The sequence below is a fragment of the Motacilla alba genome, chromosome 2, assembly GCF_015832195.1.
Source record: "Motacilla alba alba isolate MOTALB_02 chromosome 2, Motacilla_alba_V1.0_pri, whole genome shotgun sequence".
Taxonomy (NCBI): Eukaryota; Metazoa; Chordata; class Aves; order Passeriformes; family Motacillidae; genus Motacilla; species Motacilla alba.
Window position 1 is genome coordinate 101,520,375 of NC_052017.1, and position 20,763 is coordinate 101,541,137.

General features: G+C 41.2%; 1 protein-coding gene across 11 annotated transcripts in view; it reads right to left on the reverse strand.

Moving 5' to 3' along the window:
* Positions 1-18,901, reverse strand: part of PTPRM (protein tyrosine phosphatase receptor type M) — a 442,907-nt gene extending 424,006 nt beyond the window's left edge. For 4 of the 11 annotated variants that reach the window (XM_038129430.1, XM_038129425.1, XM_038129423.1 and 1 more), the window contains exon 1: positions 18,438-18,901. In XM_038129430.1, the coding sequence (XP_037985358.1) occupies positions 18,438-18,510 (73 nt within the window). In that variant the 5' untranslated portion in view covers positions 18,511-18,901. The remainder of the gene's footprint in view (positions 1-18,437) is intronic. The other 7 variants (XM_038129428.1, XM_038129427.1, XM_038129426.1 and 4 more) reach the window with 3 other exon arrangements.
* Positions 18,902-20,763: the final 1,862 nt, after the last annotated feature.

Sequence of the window (20,763 nt, forward strand, 5' to 3'; positions counted from 1 at the left end):
TAATTGACAGAATGGGCTGCTATACAAGAGCCATGGCTGGGAGATGCACTACACCCATCCTTCCAAACAGCATCCAGCTCTGCAGATAGAGACAGAAACCATTTCACTCAAATTTACAGACTGACTATGTAGGAGACAGGCACTAGAAACAAAAGCTTAAAATTTAACTTTAAAAAAATATTAAAAAAAACAGAAGCAAAAATTTTTCATCATTTGCATTTAGTCAGCAAAACAAAATTGATTCTTCCCAATACTTTCTGACTTTATAAGCACGTATTTGTTTCTCAGTACCATGGGGGTTTTGCATGCAAACACTATAGGAAAACACTTTAATACATAAATTCTGTAAGTAAAGATATCTCTCCGTTTCCTAATGCTATTTTAATTATGAGATTGTTTAGAATTAACATTTTTATTTCTAACAGATTTTCCTACTGTAACCTAAGTTCTCAACTGTCTTTTTAAATGTTTATACTACCTAAGTAAGTAAAAAATACAATGGAGTTACCCAGGTTTTAGCATACAAGGTCAAACCCACCACATTTTCAAGAGCTGCACACTGCCTCTGGCAGAAACCATTAACTGGAACTTCAGAAAATAAAATACCCATAATGCATCTAACTAGTTTTTGGTGCATTTTAGAGAAACAATCCTGCCATCAACAACTCTAAACTACAGCAGGTAATACATTCAGGCATTATTAAGAGCTCTGAATCTTTAACAAGAGCATTCTTAATCAATAAAAATGTCAAAGCCGAATCGGTTTTGCTTCTTTCTTCTCCTTGATCATACCAACTCAGAAACTCCCAATGCTACAAATTACCACTTCTAATCCTTCTCCCATGCAGCAGAATCCCTACTCCTTTCCAGGGAGGGTCAAGGTGAAATGCTTGTGATGTAGAGCTGAAGCCTTGCAGTTCCCTATTTACCAAGCCCTCCAGACAAGAAAACTGGTGCATGTGAGCCAAATCCAAGCGATGCTAATGCACTAATGACTGACATGTGGCAGAGGCACCGACACATAGATGCAGCTTGACATTAATGGAGAGATTTGCCTGTGGTCATGCACAGAGGGGGGAGGCAAAAACAGACCCACCTGCCTCATGTTTTAACCTGAGTATGAAATCAAATGTCAGAGAAGATTAATTAGATGCCAGGACTTTTATTCTTTTCTGTTGATAGAAAAAGCACATTTCCATAATGTGAGGAAGCATTTATGTGGATAGCAAATCAGGTTGACATTGAGAGAAGGTTTACTTTATTGTGAATGCTAGCTATGTGGTGCTTGTCAGTGCAATTACTTTCTACTCAAGTGGTTTGCTTTTTAACATTTTATTATCTTAACAATAAAAACCCTGGAAGCAATAATTATTTATTATGCTAATTCTTTAGCTTTTTTCTTATTAAGTTCTGCCAGACCATTAAAACTTGCTGTTTTCCAGAAATAAACCTAATTTGTTAATATTCAGCCAATTACGGAAAAAAAAGAAAGAAGGCAAAAACAATCTCTTTACTGGTAATTAGTTACTAACCAGTCAATTTGTACGCCTATCAGCTTCCCCATAAATTCTATTTTCATTTATTCAATACTCAACATTTCTAACATCACTCTGATCGAAAACAACTTCAAAACACTAAGTCCACTGTAGAATTTTTTTATAAATAGTGATTTAAGCAGTCTGAGAGGCAGCAGGGCTTTACACCACTCTGAAAATGCACTATACTCAAGGACTGCATTTTAATTATGGAAACCTTTTAGAACATCCCTGTTTTATTAACAGTAAGTGAAAGACTATAAACAAGGCTTCAGTATGCACCACTTCTTCTCAATCCTGCCTAAAGCTCTCAAGGGGAAAGAGCTTCAATGTGCTTTCATTTCTCCCCCCTAGCATTTTTAACTCTGAATGCCTCATCTCACTGGCTTTAAAATTCATTTAACATAACAACCACGCAGTTATGCTTTTTTCTTCCTTTTTTTAAAATATACAAGTGTTCCCTCCTTTAGGAATAAACACCAAGGCCACAGCTCTCAAACTCCCATGGCATAAATGCAATATAGGACACCATAAGCAATCTAAGCAGAAAAGCACTGCAACTAAATGTACCTTGAAAAGCTCTTAGTTTGCAACGCTTTTATAAAGCTTCGTATCCATGCACAAACTGTCCCTACACTTCACGCAATGACAGTGGTAGTAATCCCTGGAAAACTTCTGGAACAAATTCCCTCACTCAGAGCTTAGTTCTCTCTGAGCCAGTACAGCACTAGCTTCTTCCACGGCAAGGATGCAACAAGGTTTGTCAGAGCAGCCCCCCCAGCGCCAGTGAACAATACAAACTCCTGAGCTGCCACCACACACAAGAGTAGAGCCAGGCTTCTCCATCGCTCCCTGCTTCTGAGACAGCTTTCTCCTGTACCTCCCACTGGGAGATTCTGCCTGTGGCAACAGAAAATTCCCTATTAATATGTAATACATACCATAATTAGCACTGTAAAGCAGGTAGTTATCTGACTATCCTCCCATCCCCTCTCTCATAATCACTAAAGTTTATTTACAGGGGGAAAAAAAAGAAAGAAAAAAGAACCCCACAAAACTGGTGACGAACATCTGATTCTTTTTATTTGTGTTTTTTAAAAGTTAAGTTTTAAGATTAAACTTTTGCTTCTAGCATTCATCTCTTACACAGGAAATGTGAAAGTATGAGTGAAATGGCTTCTCTCTGCCTCTGTAGGGCTGGATGCTCTGGATGCTGTTTGGAAGGATGGGTGTAGTGCAGCTGCCAGCCATGACTGTATAGCAACCCACTCTCAAAATCACTAATTACAGGTGCTGAAGAATCCCTGCCAAAAAAAAAAAAAAAAAAAAGAGAAAGTGGTGTACTAGATCAAACAAAAATGCATATATATACAACTTTGATGTTTTTACCAACAAGCTCCTGGCCTTTTGTACAAAAAGAGCATGAAGAAAATCACCACAAGAATGCTACTGATGTTCAGTACCACTTGTTCTCCAAAGGGAGAAAACCAAAACCAAACACATCCCACAAATAAATCAGTCAGAGCCTGACTATAAAAGTCACCAAGACTATTTAACAAAATCAGAGTAGAAAGGCATTCTTTATAAAAGTACTTTTTAAGTACAGAGTCTAGAGACAGAGGAATTAACTTGCTTTTCTGAGTACATGCACAGCATTATCACTTAGTCCCTCCCAGGACATCAGGTTAGGCCTTTAGGGTCTATAACATTAGTTCAGCCTTTCTAATGAAGTGTGTGCCTCAATGACCCGACTCTCTTACAGAAGCAGCAGCCTGATTTGAAAGTCATTGCATTCCTAGCCATGCCTCTGACTAAGCATGTAAAAACCTCTGAAGTTCTCTTATTCCTGGATCCCAAAACTATTTCATCTGTGAATCTAAGCCAGTGCGGGCTGCATTTGCTACCAAAAGGTAAAGAAGGTCAATTTTGAGTTTCAGCATGATTATACCTCTTCAGCAGAAATTTAGAATGTAGAGCCCTTGAGTTTTCATCTCCAGACAGATTGTATTTAAGTGGATTTAAGATTAAGTGAATACTAGATTTTTTTTTTAACATACAAAAATTCCTTCAAAAACTATTCACCTACCAAAATACTTCAAAAAACAAATAAACTTGGGAGCTACACAGAAACTCCTAACAAATTCAGACTTCAACAGAACACACCTGAAGACAATTAGCTTTTGGCAATGACTTTTGGCTGATCTACTCACCATACCAAAATAAAAACACAGTACATAATTTGAGAGAACCAATGCACATGGAACAACCTAACACTTGAAGCCTCTGATTTTCTCTCTCTTAGGACAGACATCAATTTTTTTATTACTATACTCTAAAAAGTATGTCACTAAATTTGATGCAGAAACACTAAATGTAATGCAAGAATAGAAACAGAAAATGATCTTTGAAAATATAAAATGATGAAAAATATATGAAAATATAAGACAAGTTATACAGCCTATTATTTTCATTTATTACCCGTGCCATGTCAAATAGCATTAATTTACAATAGTAAAAATCAAAGCCATTAAGTATATACAGAGCTCAGGTGTGAAACAGACCAGTTTCTCACAACAGCTTAGAGTTCTGTTGTACATAAAGTGCAGAGAGTAAAACTCCATACCACTGCGACTCTATCGCGTGTATGCACAGGAAAATGTAAGGAGTAGCTGTAAACTTTCTCTTAAAGAAAATTAATTGCCCTGAGTGCAATATTCCTATACCAAAGGCACATTAGTTCAGTCACCTTCCACATCAACATAAAAATTTATCGCAAGTCATGTCAAAATCCACTAAGTCCCATTTTGTTTGTTTATTACTGATTCATTGCTGGAGGCAATTAGCTCCATCCTCAACTGGGCTACATTAGTAAGCTGACTCTAAAGCAAAGTCAGAGTGGGGAGCACAAACCAGCTCTGAAAATAGATAGATTTGAGCAGAAACAGATGAGGAGTGCTCATAAAATCTATGGCATAGCTGCGTGATAAGGCATGTATTTTCCATCTCTAGCTGAGCAGAGAGTGTCTTCAGAAACAAAAATAACTCAAATGACTTAAGAGTTCATGTACCTGAACTATTACAGGAACACACCTCTACTAAAGCCATTATCCCATTATACAACTGCAGCCATTACACAGTTTTTGAATGATTTAAACTATTCTCAAACAGGTGGGCCTGCATCCAGTATGTGTACACAAGATCAGAGTAATCCTTTTCTGGTCCCAATCATGACCTCACCTCAGCTAATCTTACTGCTTTCGGATACCTGAGACACTGTTTGGAAACCTTTAGCTATTCTTAAAAGTCACCTGCTTTTCAAATTTATGATTCTGTTGATACTGTAAAAGGCAGCAAAAGAAATCAGCTGCAGTCTCAGAGCTATGTAGTGCTGAAGACGTCAGTAAAACTTGCTCCCATCATTAAAGAGAGGAAACAGAACCCTACCAGCGTTCAGCTTCCCAAAGCTCTGTGATCTAATTCTACACAAAAGGCTTAATAAGGTTTAGGCTCATAATGCAATTAGTAATTTAGCTCACAAATTAGACTATCTATTAACACTCCAGCAGAGACATCAGCTATATGAGGATTAAGAAGGAATCTGCTGCTCTCAATATGGGAGTGAGAACTTGAACGCTTTAATAGACCACTTCAGCTTCTGCTAATGCGAACATATATTGCATTGTACAGGATGATGTGAGCATGGCCAGCAGCCTGCTCATATACTGAAATTTCATCAGTAGGAACCACAATAATAATTTACACAGTAAGTACAGAGTAGTAACTTTTGAGTTCATCTTAAAGCATAATTTTAACTAGCAAAAATATGTACCAGTAGCGTGAAATACACTGCATATGCATTAGAAGGGCACATAGAAACAAGGCCAAAATTACATGGACAAACCTAGGTCAACCCAAGGTACAGAAATTATATTGTACAGTATTTAACCACAGCATTTGAATAAAGAAGCAACTGTCTTCCAAATCTTTGCAAACTATATTTATTCTGTATCTATTAAGAATGGAAGCAGACATATGTGCAGACTTATGTAATAAAAGATTCTTTGTCATCTTCTCCCACAAACAGTGCCCAAAAGATTTTTTAAAAAAGCTGGTATCTCCACCATGCTTCTTAATGGCACATTGCTCACACAGAAAAATACTCCAGATGAGTTTCAAAGGTAGGCTAAAAAAACCACTCTACTTATCATAAGAAACTAAAATTTCAACTGCTGTGTTTGAAAAGTGCTGTTCCAATTTCCAGAAAACTATACATGTAACTACATTTCTAAAAAATGCCAATATTGCTGTGTTCATGCTGACTTGTGTTAAAATCTGAATTACTTGCAGTAACAGGAGCTTTTTCTAATTACTTTGACAGTATGCCCAAAACTGACTGTATTCATCTTCAGGTTTTAAGCTTGTGTTTGTATAATCAGGGCCAGCATTACTAATTCTTTATAGCTTGAAAACAAACAAACAAAAAAAATCTTCATCAGTTTACTTCACACTCTAGTAAAAACCATTCACACCCAAATAATATTATGAACAACGTCCATCTGGTCTGAAATCTAGATCTGGCCGCTGTATCTCATTCCCCACCAGCACTGCCTGCTGTTGCTATCAAGCGTTCAGTGTGAACACACTCACTGCAAAGCAAGACTTAAAACCTCACTCATTCACAGTACTTACTCATAAGCACATGCTTTGCTGTCATGTGTGCTAGCACATGCATGGGACCATTTTGGTCTTGTCTGTCTCAAGGAGAAATAAAAAAGGCAAACCCCCTAACTTGTTATGAATGATACTCAGGCAGTCAGGAATTGTGTCCCCAAGCTTCCACCACAGCCACCCAGAGGCTCTGCAGCCTTCTGAAAACATGCACATACTTCTCCAAACTGGAAGGGCAGAAGTGCCCCACAGCAACACAGGAAATCCACATCAGAGCTGCCATCCTGCAGGCTCAGCTCTCTCCCCAGCCCAGTCGCTGCTGCCCAGAGCATGGCACAAGTCATTTGAGGAGAAGTTGCACAGAGACCTCATAGCAGCTTTCCAGCATATGAAGAGGGCCTACAAGGATGCCAGAGCCGGACACTTCATCAGGAAGTGTAGTGATAGGACAAGGGGAAATGGCTTCCAACTGAGAGTAGATTTAGATGATATATTAGGAAAAAATTCTTTACTGTGTGGCTGGTGAGACACTGACAGGTTGCTCAAAGAAACTGCAGATGCCCCAACCCAGCAGTGTGGAAGGCCAGGTTGGACAGGGTTTGAGCAACCTTGTCCAGTGGGACATGTCCCTGCCCATGAAAAGAGTTTTGGAACTGGATGATCTTCATGGCCCCGTCCAACCCAAGCCATTCTATGATTCTATTTGTGGAACACAGTGATGAGGAGCTGACATGTACAAAGAAAAGGCAGTGGAGAGAGCTCAGGAGGTGGCAGGTAAGCAATGTATTCTTAAGGTGGCCTGGTGGTTAACAGCTTTGTTAAATATGTATTATATTTGCTGTGAAATACATTGTGCTAAAGCACAATTTTAGAACTGAGAGCAGGTAAGAACCCTCCCTCTTCCTCTGCACAAAATTCCACAGTACACAGCTCTGGAAGATTACTATAATTGGCCAATTCTTTCTTTTATTGCTAGACTACTGGGCAGAGTCAAAGCACTGAAATCATGGGAATTGGGCAACTTGGTAATGTCACATATTTCCTCAAAGCCAGTTTCAAGCATACAGATCCCTTTTTTTGAAGTCCTCCTCCCAAAGGTCTAGAAATACACATTTTTTAATCCTGGCATACAAGCAAGAATTAATTTTTCACTGCTACAAATCTAGTGTGACATACTGTAGTTTGCGAAGACTTCAACAGACTGAGTTCTGGAAAAGTGAGATTTCTCACTCAAAGCCAGTGAGTGGTTCCCAAATAGCTGTTTGAAAAGCTGTGATCCACCCACAATGTGCACTGATTTGAGGCAAACAGGCATGTCAGATACTGCTTGACTGAAGGAGATTTACTGTGGACCAGTTCATGAAATCACAAGTTTATGCTCATTTTAAAATTAAATGTAATTCAAAAATATGGACAGTATGCACTGCTGTCTTGGGGTTGGGGCTACATATAAGAAACTGGTACTATTTTTTGCAATGGGCCAACAGAAATAACAGGCAAGCAGTAACTTTAAAAATACAAGTTTCCATGTTGCAGTGTAAACTGCAACCCAATCCATATAACCAAAACCTCTGAAGTAGTTTCTGACTGATGCCGAAATGACTCCACAGCTGCTGCTTTCCCCTTGCATTCATCAAGTCATTACAGATACCTTCCAAAATAAAAATTTATATCTCCAAAGGCCATATCTGTTTTTCTGAGGGAATCAGAGAAAAAAAATCAAATGCAGCAGAAAATGCATGTACTGTTTACATTCCCTAATTCCCCTTGAGTTGACCTTGTCCATTCAGCTAGATAAAGCCCAGACAGTCTTTATCTGAAATTCTCAGTCTGAACATATGCTTCACCCCTACTCCAAGTCAGAATTAATATCTGCTCTTCAACACTCCCATTCCACTGCATGACAGGAAGGTACAGGTGAATAAGGCTGAAGTTCACAGTCAGCAATGATCTGCCACTGAATCAACCCACAGGCACTGCAGTTATGTTTGTCTGTGATTGAAAACAGAAGTAGCTGAGGAAAATTATTTTTAAGGGGTTATTTCCCTACATGGATAGCCTTATGCTATATACTGGGCTAAAACTTCAAGAACACTTTAAGGCTTTTAATGTTTACACCTTTCTGTGGCCACGGAAAGGTTTTAACAAGAGTAACATTTAAGTGCCTAAAATTCAGGATTGCAAAGAAGTACCAGAATCTCATGGGCAAACTTTCCAAAGAGCAATTGTGCATGTAAGGATCCAGCTCTCAAGCCACTGCAAGACTCATTTAAAAACCCCCGTCCATATCTGCTAGTGGTGCATGGCTGCTGCAGAAGTCAGGGGTTTTACCTGTCAAGAGCGCATTTCAACTTGTCTTGGGCTCCTGGGCCCAATGCAGTTTCAATGGATATTTGCTCTAAAGGGTGTGTGCTTGTCTCAAACACTCCTAAATAAATAAAACAAAGCCCAGCATTTTCCGAATCCACAAATGAAAGTGCTACGCCAATTCACATAAATCCCTTACTAGCCTAGATTTATGGAGGCAATTCTAACAACAATTCTTGAAGTAAAAATAAATAAAACACACCTCATGAACCTTATATGTGGTCTTCAATCCATGTGCTTTTCTGTTGCCATAAACAGCAGGTACTGCAGTCAGGCAACATACAGGCTTCCATTACACATTTTCACCCTTTAAGGTTTTAAATAGATGTTAACTCTAGTTGTCTTTTGGTTATGTTGGTCTGCCAACACAAGGTCTGTAATGCTCACAGACCTAACCCCAAAAGGTTTCTTTCCCATTTAGAAAGTTGCTTGCAAAGGTTTTCCCCTGAGCTAGGAGCTGGGACAGAGTCAAGATGACATCTCTCAGACACAGTAAAAAGGGCATCAGCTGCACAGTGCCTCAAAATTATTACTGGGACAACAATTTATCTTACATAACTGAGAAATTACTTCAGTATCAAGCTGTCTCGGCAAAAGTTAAAAAGAAAAAGCTTAAGTGATGTGTTATGTAAAGTGCTTATATTAAAGTGTTGAATGCGGTGCTTTGTAAGATAGTCTTCATCTACTCTGCAGAATTCAGAAAAGGTAACATTAAAGGAAAAAGGCTATAGCTATTATCAGTCATTAACATAAGAACTAGCCCACTGAGAACTATGGTTCCTGGAAATGTCCATAACTGCCTCTATCTCCTAAACATGTGACAGTATTTAACCATGTTTTTAAGTTTCCAGGGAAAACTGAAGCTAGAGGTGGTGACAAGCGGCTGCTGTAGATTTTCTCTAAATTGTTTTGGGGTTCTGAGCTATCACCTTCCTTTTTTTTAATGTTTTTTAAATGGAAATTCAGCAGATTTCTCAACCATGAGGAAAGAAAAAAAAAAAAAAAAGAAATGCCAACTAGTCTGGCTATGAAGGTCTTCAGCCAGGTCACAGTCAAATGCCAGAGGACAGAGTTGAATCTGGATCTCCCACACCTATGTGGGAGTTCTGATCACTAAGCAACTATTAAAACAGGAACTTTAAAATTTTTATATAAATATAGATATACACACACATATATGTCTTCTTCATGCTGTCCTCCGGGGTGTGGCTCATGTTAGGCAATGCCATCCCAACACAGAATCAGAAAAGTCTCCAGGCTCAGAAAGCTCCACAGGGAAAACAGTTCCTTGGTTAAGATTTTATGACATATCTTAAAACAGTTAAGGAAAAAGAGGCATTACATTATAGAAATACTACGAAGTTCCAAATTAATCATCAGAATGCTCTTGTTCCTGAATTACACTGATTGACAAAAACATCACAGCAATTACAATGTGCTATATATAGTCCCAACAGGTGTGCAAACAGTGGCAAACACCTTGAAACAAAAATATTTTCTTTCAAGTTTCTGCCACACCTTTGAGCACACTCTGAGCAAGCTGTACATTTGTTCGGAAACATTGGACTTCTCACAGTGAATGAGAAGGGTGGAAGATGGAAGAAGCAAAAATGAAATTTTTCAAACAAAACAAAGATCTAAATCATGTAAGAACGAGCAACTGTACCAAACTAAGCAGCTAGAGAGGAAACAGTAATGTCTGCTACGGCAATTGACTTTCATGTTTGTTTTCAACTGTTCACTGAATTGTTTGCTAGAACAGTAAAAAGCCATGAAAGTAAAAAAAAAAAAAAAAAGCAGAAGTGAGACAAACAGAAGTTTTATGTAGGTAGAGGACAATGTGAATCCCTTTAGGAAACCTTCACCTCTCCTTGAGATACAACCTGGAAACACTCTTTTTGTCAGAAGCTATGAGAAACCACGCTCAGAAACGCTACCCTCAAAATTTATGTAGACTTGGTAACCAAAACTTTAAGATGAGCACACAGTTGACCATTTTTTGGTCACAAACCACTGCATCAGCCAAAGCAGCATGACTAAGCATCAGCTGCCAAAATAAGGATTTGGCCATAGAGGGAAAGAAAAATACAATCCCTCCCTGCTACTACCTCTGCGTCAAGTACACCATGAAAAATGCAAAAGTCTGCTAATGGGTAGTAACTCATCAACTTTAAGACAGAGGCATGCAAACTAGTACACAGATTACAGGCATATACAGAAGCATGTAACTGCACATACCAGGGGTGGAAGTTATTTATTCAGTCTAATGTATATTCACCAGAAAAAAAAACCAAACTTGAATAGCCACTCAATTTATCTGTAACAATCCATCAAGCACACCTAAAGTATTAGGTTACTGATCCACTATTCATCCACCTGAAAGTACACAGAAACTCCTGTAATATCCTCCTCAATCTTATGTTAGAATCTTATCAGCACAAATAAACAGTTCTTTCACCTAATGAGCCTACATTTATGTGCTACAGAATTAAAACAAAGGTCCACTGACAAAAGTATTCTATCCACTACATTATTTATAAATAGTCTAAGCCATATTTGATTTTAGAGTTCGGGATAAAAGATGTGACAGGACTCAAGATAATAAGGCGTGATCTTTCTCAAAGCTTCCCCAAAATAACTGAGCCTTAAACATTAAAAAAGCTCAAACAATAAACAAGCAAAAAATCGCCCAAAAATATGTGTGGTGAAAAAAAGATCTCTAAAACAGCACGTGATGCTCTATTTCATTCTCCTAGAAGATGAAGAGCTGAAGTGGGTAATTAGCTGTTAGTTATTCCAGAGCAAAAACACATTTCTAGTGATTAACAAAAAAATGCTGTAAGATATTTATAATAGCTTAAGAGTGAAAAAGATTAAAAAGACAAAAAAACGGGGGGGGGGGGGCAATAAAAAAGCTAATCTGACTCTCAAAGAATCCCACTCTAACCAAAAATTATTGTTCTAAATCAGGGCAGATTACACATTGGGGGCAGGGAGGAGAAAAACAAACAGTCACAAGCAAAATGTTGGGTTTACACCATTTTGCAAAAAAAAAAAAAAAATAAAGATTCATTAACATCATTACATTTAATCATATGTGTAAAGATAATCAACTATTGCTATGTAAAGCTGTCAGAAGATATATCTGAGCCTTGAATACATTATTAAAAACAAATATGTTGAAAATTAAGATAATAAAAAATAGAAAAATAGGAAAGCATGAATAATTATAAATTCACTGCTGTTTTCCACAAGTAATTCAGCTGCCTTTTAGACTTCAGAGTATTTTTTTTTACATTGTCTCTTCTAGTAACATTCTTCTCTTTCATGCTTCCAGCAAATGCTATACCTTCTTTGCCACCTTTCCTCCCCAGGACACACGAAGTCTAACCTGTTTTCAGAACTCCTTCCTGCTAATATTGCCATGGTTTTGTCTGAACAACTGCGTTTATTACTTTTTCTTTTTCCTCCTACCAGGGCTCCTAACGTGGCAAAGGGTCACTGTTGAGTCAGACACTTTTGGCTGAGACACTTTTTTTCCTATTCTCTGCAGATACTGAGCATGGGTATGTATCAGAGGCATAAATACACCTTAATTTTTACAGTTATTACTCTCAGAAATCTGGTCACAAATATGTCTTTCCTTCATTTTTAAAGCATATGTAGCACCTTACCCTCTTTATCTCCTCATAGCATTAATGGAAGCCACATGGCTTGAAAACAACACAAATGGTTGTTATGCCAAAAGAAAACAGAATTCCACTGACAGCACCATCACCTCCATAGATAATTATTCTGAATGGATCAGAAAGGGTCTTAATAGGTTGTGAGGAGACATATACTCCCTCAAAACTTAAAGGTTATATCTTAACATATTAATTGATTCCTAAAGAAAATATTATCAGATCTCTGCAGCAATAATTCTTGCATTTAAAACACTAGGAAAGTACTGGCAATTTCCCTGTAGTTTCATGCATTTTATTATGTATTTTTGTCATATTAGAGCATTCATTCGTCTTTCTGTTGAACACTAACACTGATACTGAAATCAGTCTTTTTACATGTAATTAGAAGTTCATTTGTATTGTAATCAAACTGATGCAAACAAGCCACCAATGGATTAAAATTCTCTAGGTCACAAGAATTCATCATGTTTTCACACCTCCCCACCTCCAAATACACCTACATTCTCACAATGCCTAGCTTACAGCCCTTTCTCTTTCTATGCTTAGAAAAATGGATTTAGAGATGCAGCTACACCTAGTGATCAGCAGCAGATCACAGCAGGCAAAACTCCGGAAGACATGACAAAGTGATTCAGAAAGAAGTATCTGAATACATTCGGGTGAACAGACTGACACAGGAAAAATTTTGCTACTTTTTTTTTTTGTTTCTAAATACATGACCATATGTTCCAAATTGGTTTCAGTGTCTCAAAATCTGGTTTTAACATATAACACTACACATCAGAAATAAGAGAACTGGAAGTTATCAACAAAATCAAATGAAATTAAATGATATAAGGAGAAGAGTCTCAATTTTTCTTAAAGAAAATGAGCAGGTAATTCAGCTGCACTCACACATTAACAGTTTGTTCCTGGGAAAATTTTCAAATCAACTACTTCTTTCCACAAGAGTCATAATTGTGAGCTGAAAGGTTCGTAATTGCATGTCATTTCCTGGGGAAACATCTTCAGAATTTAGTGACATAGCACAGAAATAAGAGTTTGACAGTGATACTAACAAGCTTTAAACAGTAGAGATATCCCTCTCAAAAAGCCTTCCCTTTAGCATAAAGTTGCAACACGTGAAATACAGCATCAGTTCACAGATCCTGACCCCGCAACATCATTGGACTTTGTTCCATCAAGTCTACATTTATTATCTTCCCCCCAGCTGAATCCAACATGCACACTCAAGGGGTTGTCTCAGCAGGAATGTGTAGAACTGGCCTGGCCACCAGCAACTCGCCTGGTTGACATTTTCGCTGACCGTGGCAGGGTGTGGGTGAACGCTCACGAGAAATAAACCATCCCCACATCTCCAGGTCAGACGCAAGTGACATTAGTGAGGTGGAGTTCAAAGCTTGCTCACTCTACCCTAACATGTTCCGTGATTTGGCTGGGGATTAGGTCTCTCTAGCTGCCAATCTAGCAACTTCTGTGAGCACTGAAGATACTATTATTTCATATATTATATGGACTTATATTGTTTCAGGACACTGTGATTTGTTTTCCTCATGAATTCTGACAACTGCTAAATCATGAGACCAAATGAACACCATAACATTTTTTCACCCAGTGTTATTACATCCTTGCAGTATTTTGTAAGACTTATTTTTAATTTCTGATGATGTTTCATTACTATCTTTTGAAACCAGAACAGCTAAATAAAATAAATAAAAAAAAAAAAAAACCAAACTAAAAACCATACCCACCACACAGTTCCTTTTTTGATGAACTGTGCCACTTCCAAAGCCCTGACTCATTTTTACCTGAAGCATTCTAAAGCACATCCCAGTTCACACGGGAACACAAACTTTACTTAATTTGTTATAACTGCAAAAAGTATTAAAAAAAAACCTAAACACAAAAAAAAACCCACAAACTAAAAACCAACATCACATTTAGACACAGATTTTTCAAAATGCTTCCATTAATTTGCTGGAGTATTTTAAATATAAATAACCTTAGATGTAAAACAGAAATCAACTCATTCACCTATTCACCTAACAGCTGTAATAGCAGCAGCAAAAATCTCTTAACAGCGGGAAGTTTGGTTTGAGAATCTTCCCCCACAGCTCTCACTGTTCAGCGAGGCCAAGTCCATGCTATGACCTGTAGCTGGAACAGTTTTGCAGCTGAGCTGACAAACTGCATCAGCCACTAATAAAGCTGCATATTCAGTGGCATTTGTTACTTCCCCTAGAAGATGCAGGAATACAGACTTGATGGATGTGTGGAGAGAAAGAAAAGCAGGTGGAATAAACAATGCAAATAAAAGCAGAATTTGCTAAAGTGAGCTATAACTACACTTGGAGTTCTTTGTTGCTAAAGTGATCAGAATAGCTAATACAGACTTTCAAACAGAGATCCTGAATACTCTGAGAAATCTCTTTAAACACAGCTAATTATATCAGAAACTTCTTATTTTCTAGGCATTGCCAGGAGCTTCATTTCAGCTAGGATAGGGCCTATGAAGACTTAACCTATATTCTTTCTTTTCTCTGCAGTCACCAAATATCAACATGATCACAGTAAGTTTCAGCTTCAGCATGTCAAACTTCTTCCTTACATCACTTTTCTGGAAAAGATTATCCTTCTTTTTAAAGTGCCTACACCCAAAAATGAACAGATGAGTCTAAGGCACAACATCTATTCAGAATGCAAGGTTTCGTATTTTTAATCCATGAAATAGCTTGAGAATTACTATTCTTTATGTAAAACCTTTACTACTCACTAGGAAAAATAATTTTCAAATTTAGTACAGCACTTTTCTTCCTTTTCTTCTCTTCATAATTGCCACTAGTCCTAGTCATTACAAAGGGACTCCCAAAAGTATTTTTAATCAGTCTGTCCATCCCTCTCACTGCAATAGGACTCATTCCTTCTCAGAGAAAAACTAAAACTTTTTAAACCAGTGCCATGAAAACAGTGCTGATATACAACCTTGGTGCTTTTCACAGCAAAAGAGAATATAACAGACTAATAACAGCCCTCCCTCCATAAGAGTCAGGCTGTAACCAAGAAACACCAATTTCAGAGTTCAGGCTGTGTGCACATTTACATCTACCTGAATACGAATGCCTTCATAAAAACACAGTTTCCAAGTTCTATTACACATTTCCTTGCTTTTAATTTCAGCCCCCTATTTTTGTTTTTGGCAGAACTCATCCCATCCAGACTCATAATTTTATGGAGATCAAATATTTAAGTTTACAATGTCTCTTTTAACTTCCCATATCTCTATGTTTGACCTAAATCCCTTACAGGACTGAATTGCTTTCTCTAGCCTGAATAACCTACCAAACAGGTGGACGAAGGAAGATGATGGAGTCAAGTAGCATTTTCGATGACTGAACACCACTTTTCAGGAACTTTAGTAATATTAACATTCAGTCTTCACATGAGACCGACTTAATAACATTTTGCTAAAATTATAAACAAAATCAGCTAAATTAGGTGTGCTATAGCTTCACAGAAAGAAACTAAAAAAAATAGTAAAAAAACCCCAAAGCCAAAAGTAATCTTGCAGAAAGAGTCCAGCTACTTTTAAAAACTTAGGATAAGTAGCACTGTCCATTTAAGACAATGTTTTCAGTAACATCTCTTGAATTCAAATTCTTGAGATCATTTACTTCTTGAACTGATGAATCCAGAATTTTAAAATCTTTAGTTAAGGACTCAGAGAAAATCTCATTGTTATTAACCGTTAAGCTGCTTTCAAAAGATTACTTGAAAGCTCCCAGGCCTTAAAAAGCCAAGATCTGATCTCAAAGTAAGATTATTTTCTAAATAAGAAACTCAAATGAGACAATTGCTGAACATAACATTAGAACCAATCTTTGTGAAACAAATCAGTCCGTTTAGAAAAGGGTAAAAATAAAAATGGAACTATAAATGCCACAGGCACTTAATTCATACACTGCTATTCTTTGCTTAGAACATGTGTTGAATTGGTTTTGTTTCTTTTTCCTTTGTTTGTTTATAACTTTTCATAGGTTAGTCATATGACTCCCTTCTGCAATAAGGGATAGCTATTACAAAAGATAACTACCCAACTCAAGGATGTCATTTAAATTCTATGACGCTAATGCATCAAAGTTTTAACAAAAGAAACAGTATTTCCCCCCCCCCCCCCAAGCAAAAATGATACCCAGACACAAGCTTCATATGGTAAAGCACAAATATGGAAATTTCATCAATTTTGTTCCAAGTGCCAAGAATCAACACTAAAAAGAAAAAATTCTGTACATGCATCTTCACAAATAATCTTTACCTTCAATACTTAACATACATATACATATACACATACAGGGAGAAAACTGGGCAGATTCTGCATCCCTTGCCATCTCACTGTAAACAGAAACCTCTGTTACTGAGTACTTCAGATGGTGTGGAATTGCACCCTTGGAATAACTGTATGCACAAGTCATTGGTGAATTGTTTGTGGTGTATAGCACTGCTCTCTCCACAGCACGTCAGGTAAATGAATACGACGGATACAAATCAAACAGTAATGTGAGATTGTTCTTCAGCAACACGAACAGCACTTCAATGCTGATCCCAGTACAGTATCAGCATGTACAAGCCACTTAAATATCCAGAAGAAGAGTCGCCCCAGCTTAACTTTAAACAAAAGTTAGACAGTTCAACACAGGTCAGCAATGAGTTACAGATTTATCTTAATAAACCAAGTGCTCCCATTGAAGTCTGGACACTAGACTTCCAACATTAATGAGTTGTAGAGCTAATATAACTGAGTCCAGTCTCGTAATTCGCTGCAGAGCATACCCTCCTTCTAACAGGTACTTGTAAATTATTTCATCATTGTTCCGTATCACCTTGGAACACAACGTTTTTCTACTCGGAGATCTTCTGTCTCATCTACAGTAAAAATGCTCTCAAGAAGCTAAGGGAAAGGCAGCTACGTATACAAGAGTTCTCTGGAACCAAACATAAAACCAGAAATTTCATTTTTTTTATGAAGTTCTATACCAGACCACCAACTCCCAGCCATAAAACTTGGTTTAGCTACAGTGCTCCATAGATGCAACATGTAATGTGCAAAATATAAACTATTCTGCCGCCTGAGCAACAAGGAGTCAGAAGGATTGCTTCCCACCAGATCAAAGCACACTTCGCACGAACTGAGGACCAGATGTCTTCAATTTACCGTGCTTTCAGTTGCACTAACTTCATGTTAGGAACAAAACACACCAAAAAGAATTCTGAAGTTACTCTTTGCAGTGCAGCACACAGAACTATTTCACAATCCTAATTTCTGTCTAAAATTACGGGTTTCTTCAACATATAAATAAGACAGGGGTGCAAGCAGGGGACTCGAGACCAAAATAACCATCTGCAGGTCTGGGGCTTCGGGGAACAGAGGAACGCCGCCGCTGATGGGGCACTTGGCGGGGCTCCTCACGGCTGTGAATGCCGGCACCCATCAGACGCGGGCAGTTTCTGCCCTGCCCTCTCAGGTGACGCTCCGGGGGCTGCAGAGAGCGCGGGGCCGGGGCTTTCCCCCGGCTCTGTCGGCGTCTCACAGCCGCACCTCCGGACAGCGCCGAGGGCGGGGAGCGGCAGGGGCCGGTGCCCAGGCTCCGGCGGGCGGGCAGAGCCGCGGGGCCCCGCCGGCGCCTCCGGGAAGCACCGCAAGCCCTCCTTTCCCCGTCGCCAGCCGCGGCGGCGGGCGGAGCGCCGGGGACAGGCTCACCTCGCCCCTCCGCCTCCCGTGCCGGGGCAGCGGGAAACTTTCGGGAAGTCAGCGGCGGAAAAACGCCGGAGCCAGCCCAGTCCCGCCCGTCCCTCCAGCCCTGCCCTAGGGCTGTCCGAGCCCCACCAGCCTCTCGACCTTCCATCTCAGGGGCTCAGGGGCGCCAGCGGAGCGGCATCCCGGCACCGCTGCCTCCTCGGGACACTTTTTCCACCCCATCGACGCAGCAATTCCGAAGTGTCAGACCCGTCAGGGGGATGGGGATAGGAAAAAAATAGAAGAAAAAAAGATACAGAAAAAAACCAAAATCTAAAAACCCAAACCAAACCCCCACCGCCTCCGAAGTGCCCGCGCTGCCCCCTGCCCCTCCGCCGCCTGGCCCCCGGGAAGGCTGCCCGGCCCCGGGCTGGCGAGCCGACTCCTTACCTGTGAACGTCTGCGCTCCCGCTGCCAGCAAAAGTCCGGCCAAAGTAACCAGGCAAGTTCCAACTTTCCCCATATTTCCAGCCCTTCCTGCTCCGAATCCAGCAAAGTGCCAAAGTGTTTGCCAAAGTAGGAGGCGCCCCTCTCGCCCCCCTCCAGTCCAGTGGGGCAGACGAGGAGGGGGCAGCCGGATTCCCGCTCTTGGTGCCCCGCGGGCTGTTCTTCCCTCCTCGCCTTCTCTCCGCTCTTAAGGGCAGGGAAGAGGGTGCGAAGTGGCCGGCGGCCGCCCACCCGTCTGCCTTCCTCCGGCCGCGCCGCTGCCCCGGGGGCCGTACGGGCGCCGCTCGCCTCCCCCGGTGCCCGGGGGGGCACCCTTAATCGCGGAGCCTCCTCGGCCGGCGCCGCCGCTAGTCCCGGCTCAGCTCGGCTCCCTGACTGACTCGCGGTCCCCCCCGGCGGGCGGGCGGGCTGAAGGGAACGGGGAAAGTCACGCCCAGCCGCCGGCGCCGCCGCTCTCCCCCGCTAGAGGGCGAGGCGGCCGGGCCCCGCCGCCGACAGCAGCTCGGGGGCGGCCGCTGCCTGCGGGGGCGAAGCGCTCGAGTGTCTCCTTCCCGCCCCGCTGCCCCGAGCGCGACTCGGCCGAGGAGGTGGTGGCTCCGTGCCGGGCGGGACGATGTCGAAAGTTCGCGGACAGCGCGGGGGGAAGAGAAGAAGGAGCAAAAAAAACAAAAAAAAAAAATCTCAGGCAGGCGTCTCGGTAACTTTGCCGCGGGCCGGCCCCGGCCGGAGCCGCAGGCGCTGAAGTTGTGGCCGCCGCGGGTCTCTGCCCCGCCGCGACGCGGCCCCGCGGGAGCGAGCGGCCCGGCCCCGGGGGAGCGGTCTCGCCCCCACCCCGCCGCTCTTGCGCTGCACCGGGACAAGGAAGGGGAAGCGCAGGAGAGGGGCAGAGCGAGAGCGCCGGCTTTCCATAAGCACTTCGGTTTGTTTGTACAGGCAGTCTGGAGCCTGTCGGAAGAACTAGTTGGAGGCCACCGCTCAGCCTTTTGCGGGAACCGCAAGCGTGAGAGCCCTGCCCGCACGGCGAGCGGCTGATACCGAGAGGAAATTGAGATGTAAATGGGTTCTCCGGGCTGGCGAGGAGCGGCACTGTCGTGTACATTAATTGCTTCGCATTGGCGTGCTGCTCTTAAAACTTAATCTCCTTGCCTAGCCCTCGGTAAGAGCCACCCTTCGCCCCTCCGGAGCGTTTCGGGAAGGGATCTCTGGAGAGCGCCCAGCCCGGCCGCCGGTTCAAGACACGGGCGCAGCTCTTAGCCCTGCGAGTGAAGAATAACGTCAGGAATTAGCAGGGTTAGAGAGGGAGTGATGGAAATAAAATCACATTAAAAATGGCAATTATCTCTCATCATTTGGAGCGTGTGACTTCTGGCATTTATCTCCGCGTCACGTATGAAATACAGCTGCATGACAGCCGTCTTCCCGCTGGGGCTCCGGCTCCTGGTGTCCATGGCACTGCGAGGATGTGTTTGCTGGTTCTAAAACAGTTTTAAAACTAAAGTGGAGTTCTAGAGGTGGAAATATTTTTTTGTTGGTTCTCGCTTTCAAAGGAAGGTTTTCCTTCCACGTGCAACTGTGGCCAAATTTAATGCCTTGTTTATTCCGTGTGGGTTACTAAAACGATAAAAGCAATCATTTCGATAATGCTGGTTTTAAGAGCTTGAGCTCAGGTTCTAGGTTCTGATTTTTCTGCAGCACCGGTCCTCTGTTTTCCATGCTGCTCTTCCATGTAGTTAGCCGGCTTCGCTGCCGCTGTCAATTGAACTCCAAACTCTACCCATCCCCCACAGGGCTGTGCCAGCTCCAGCATATTTAGTGATTTCTGCGTATTCCGATCTGTTTCTACATACAACACATTAAGTCCAAGCTTAGGCACGCAGCTGGATCATTTCCAGTGATCGCCCAAACACGCTGTTGTCGGGACGCTGCTCCGCTGTGTTTTGGGTGATGCATCTGCGACTTGACGCAGTCTTGGCGAAGGGACACGAACTTCGGGGTGTGTGGGGCTACGGCAGCTGCCTCCAAAGTTAACGCAAGGGGGCAGAATAGCATTAATTGTTGTGTTTCCTGACGTCAGGCTTCTTCTCTGCAATAGCAAGTATTCCCTTAGTTTATTGTTTGCCTAGAACTTCGATCGTCTCCCGCCCCGCCAAAAAAAAGACATTGCCTTAATTCCCCGAAGCCTTGGTAACCTATGGATGTTTTACAATAAAAATTCAGGGGTTTTAAATTTTGATTTTTTTTCCACTGTTACATAATTGAGGTAATTTCT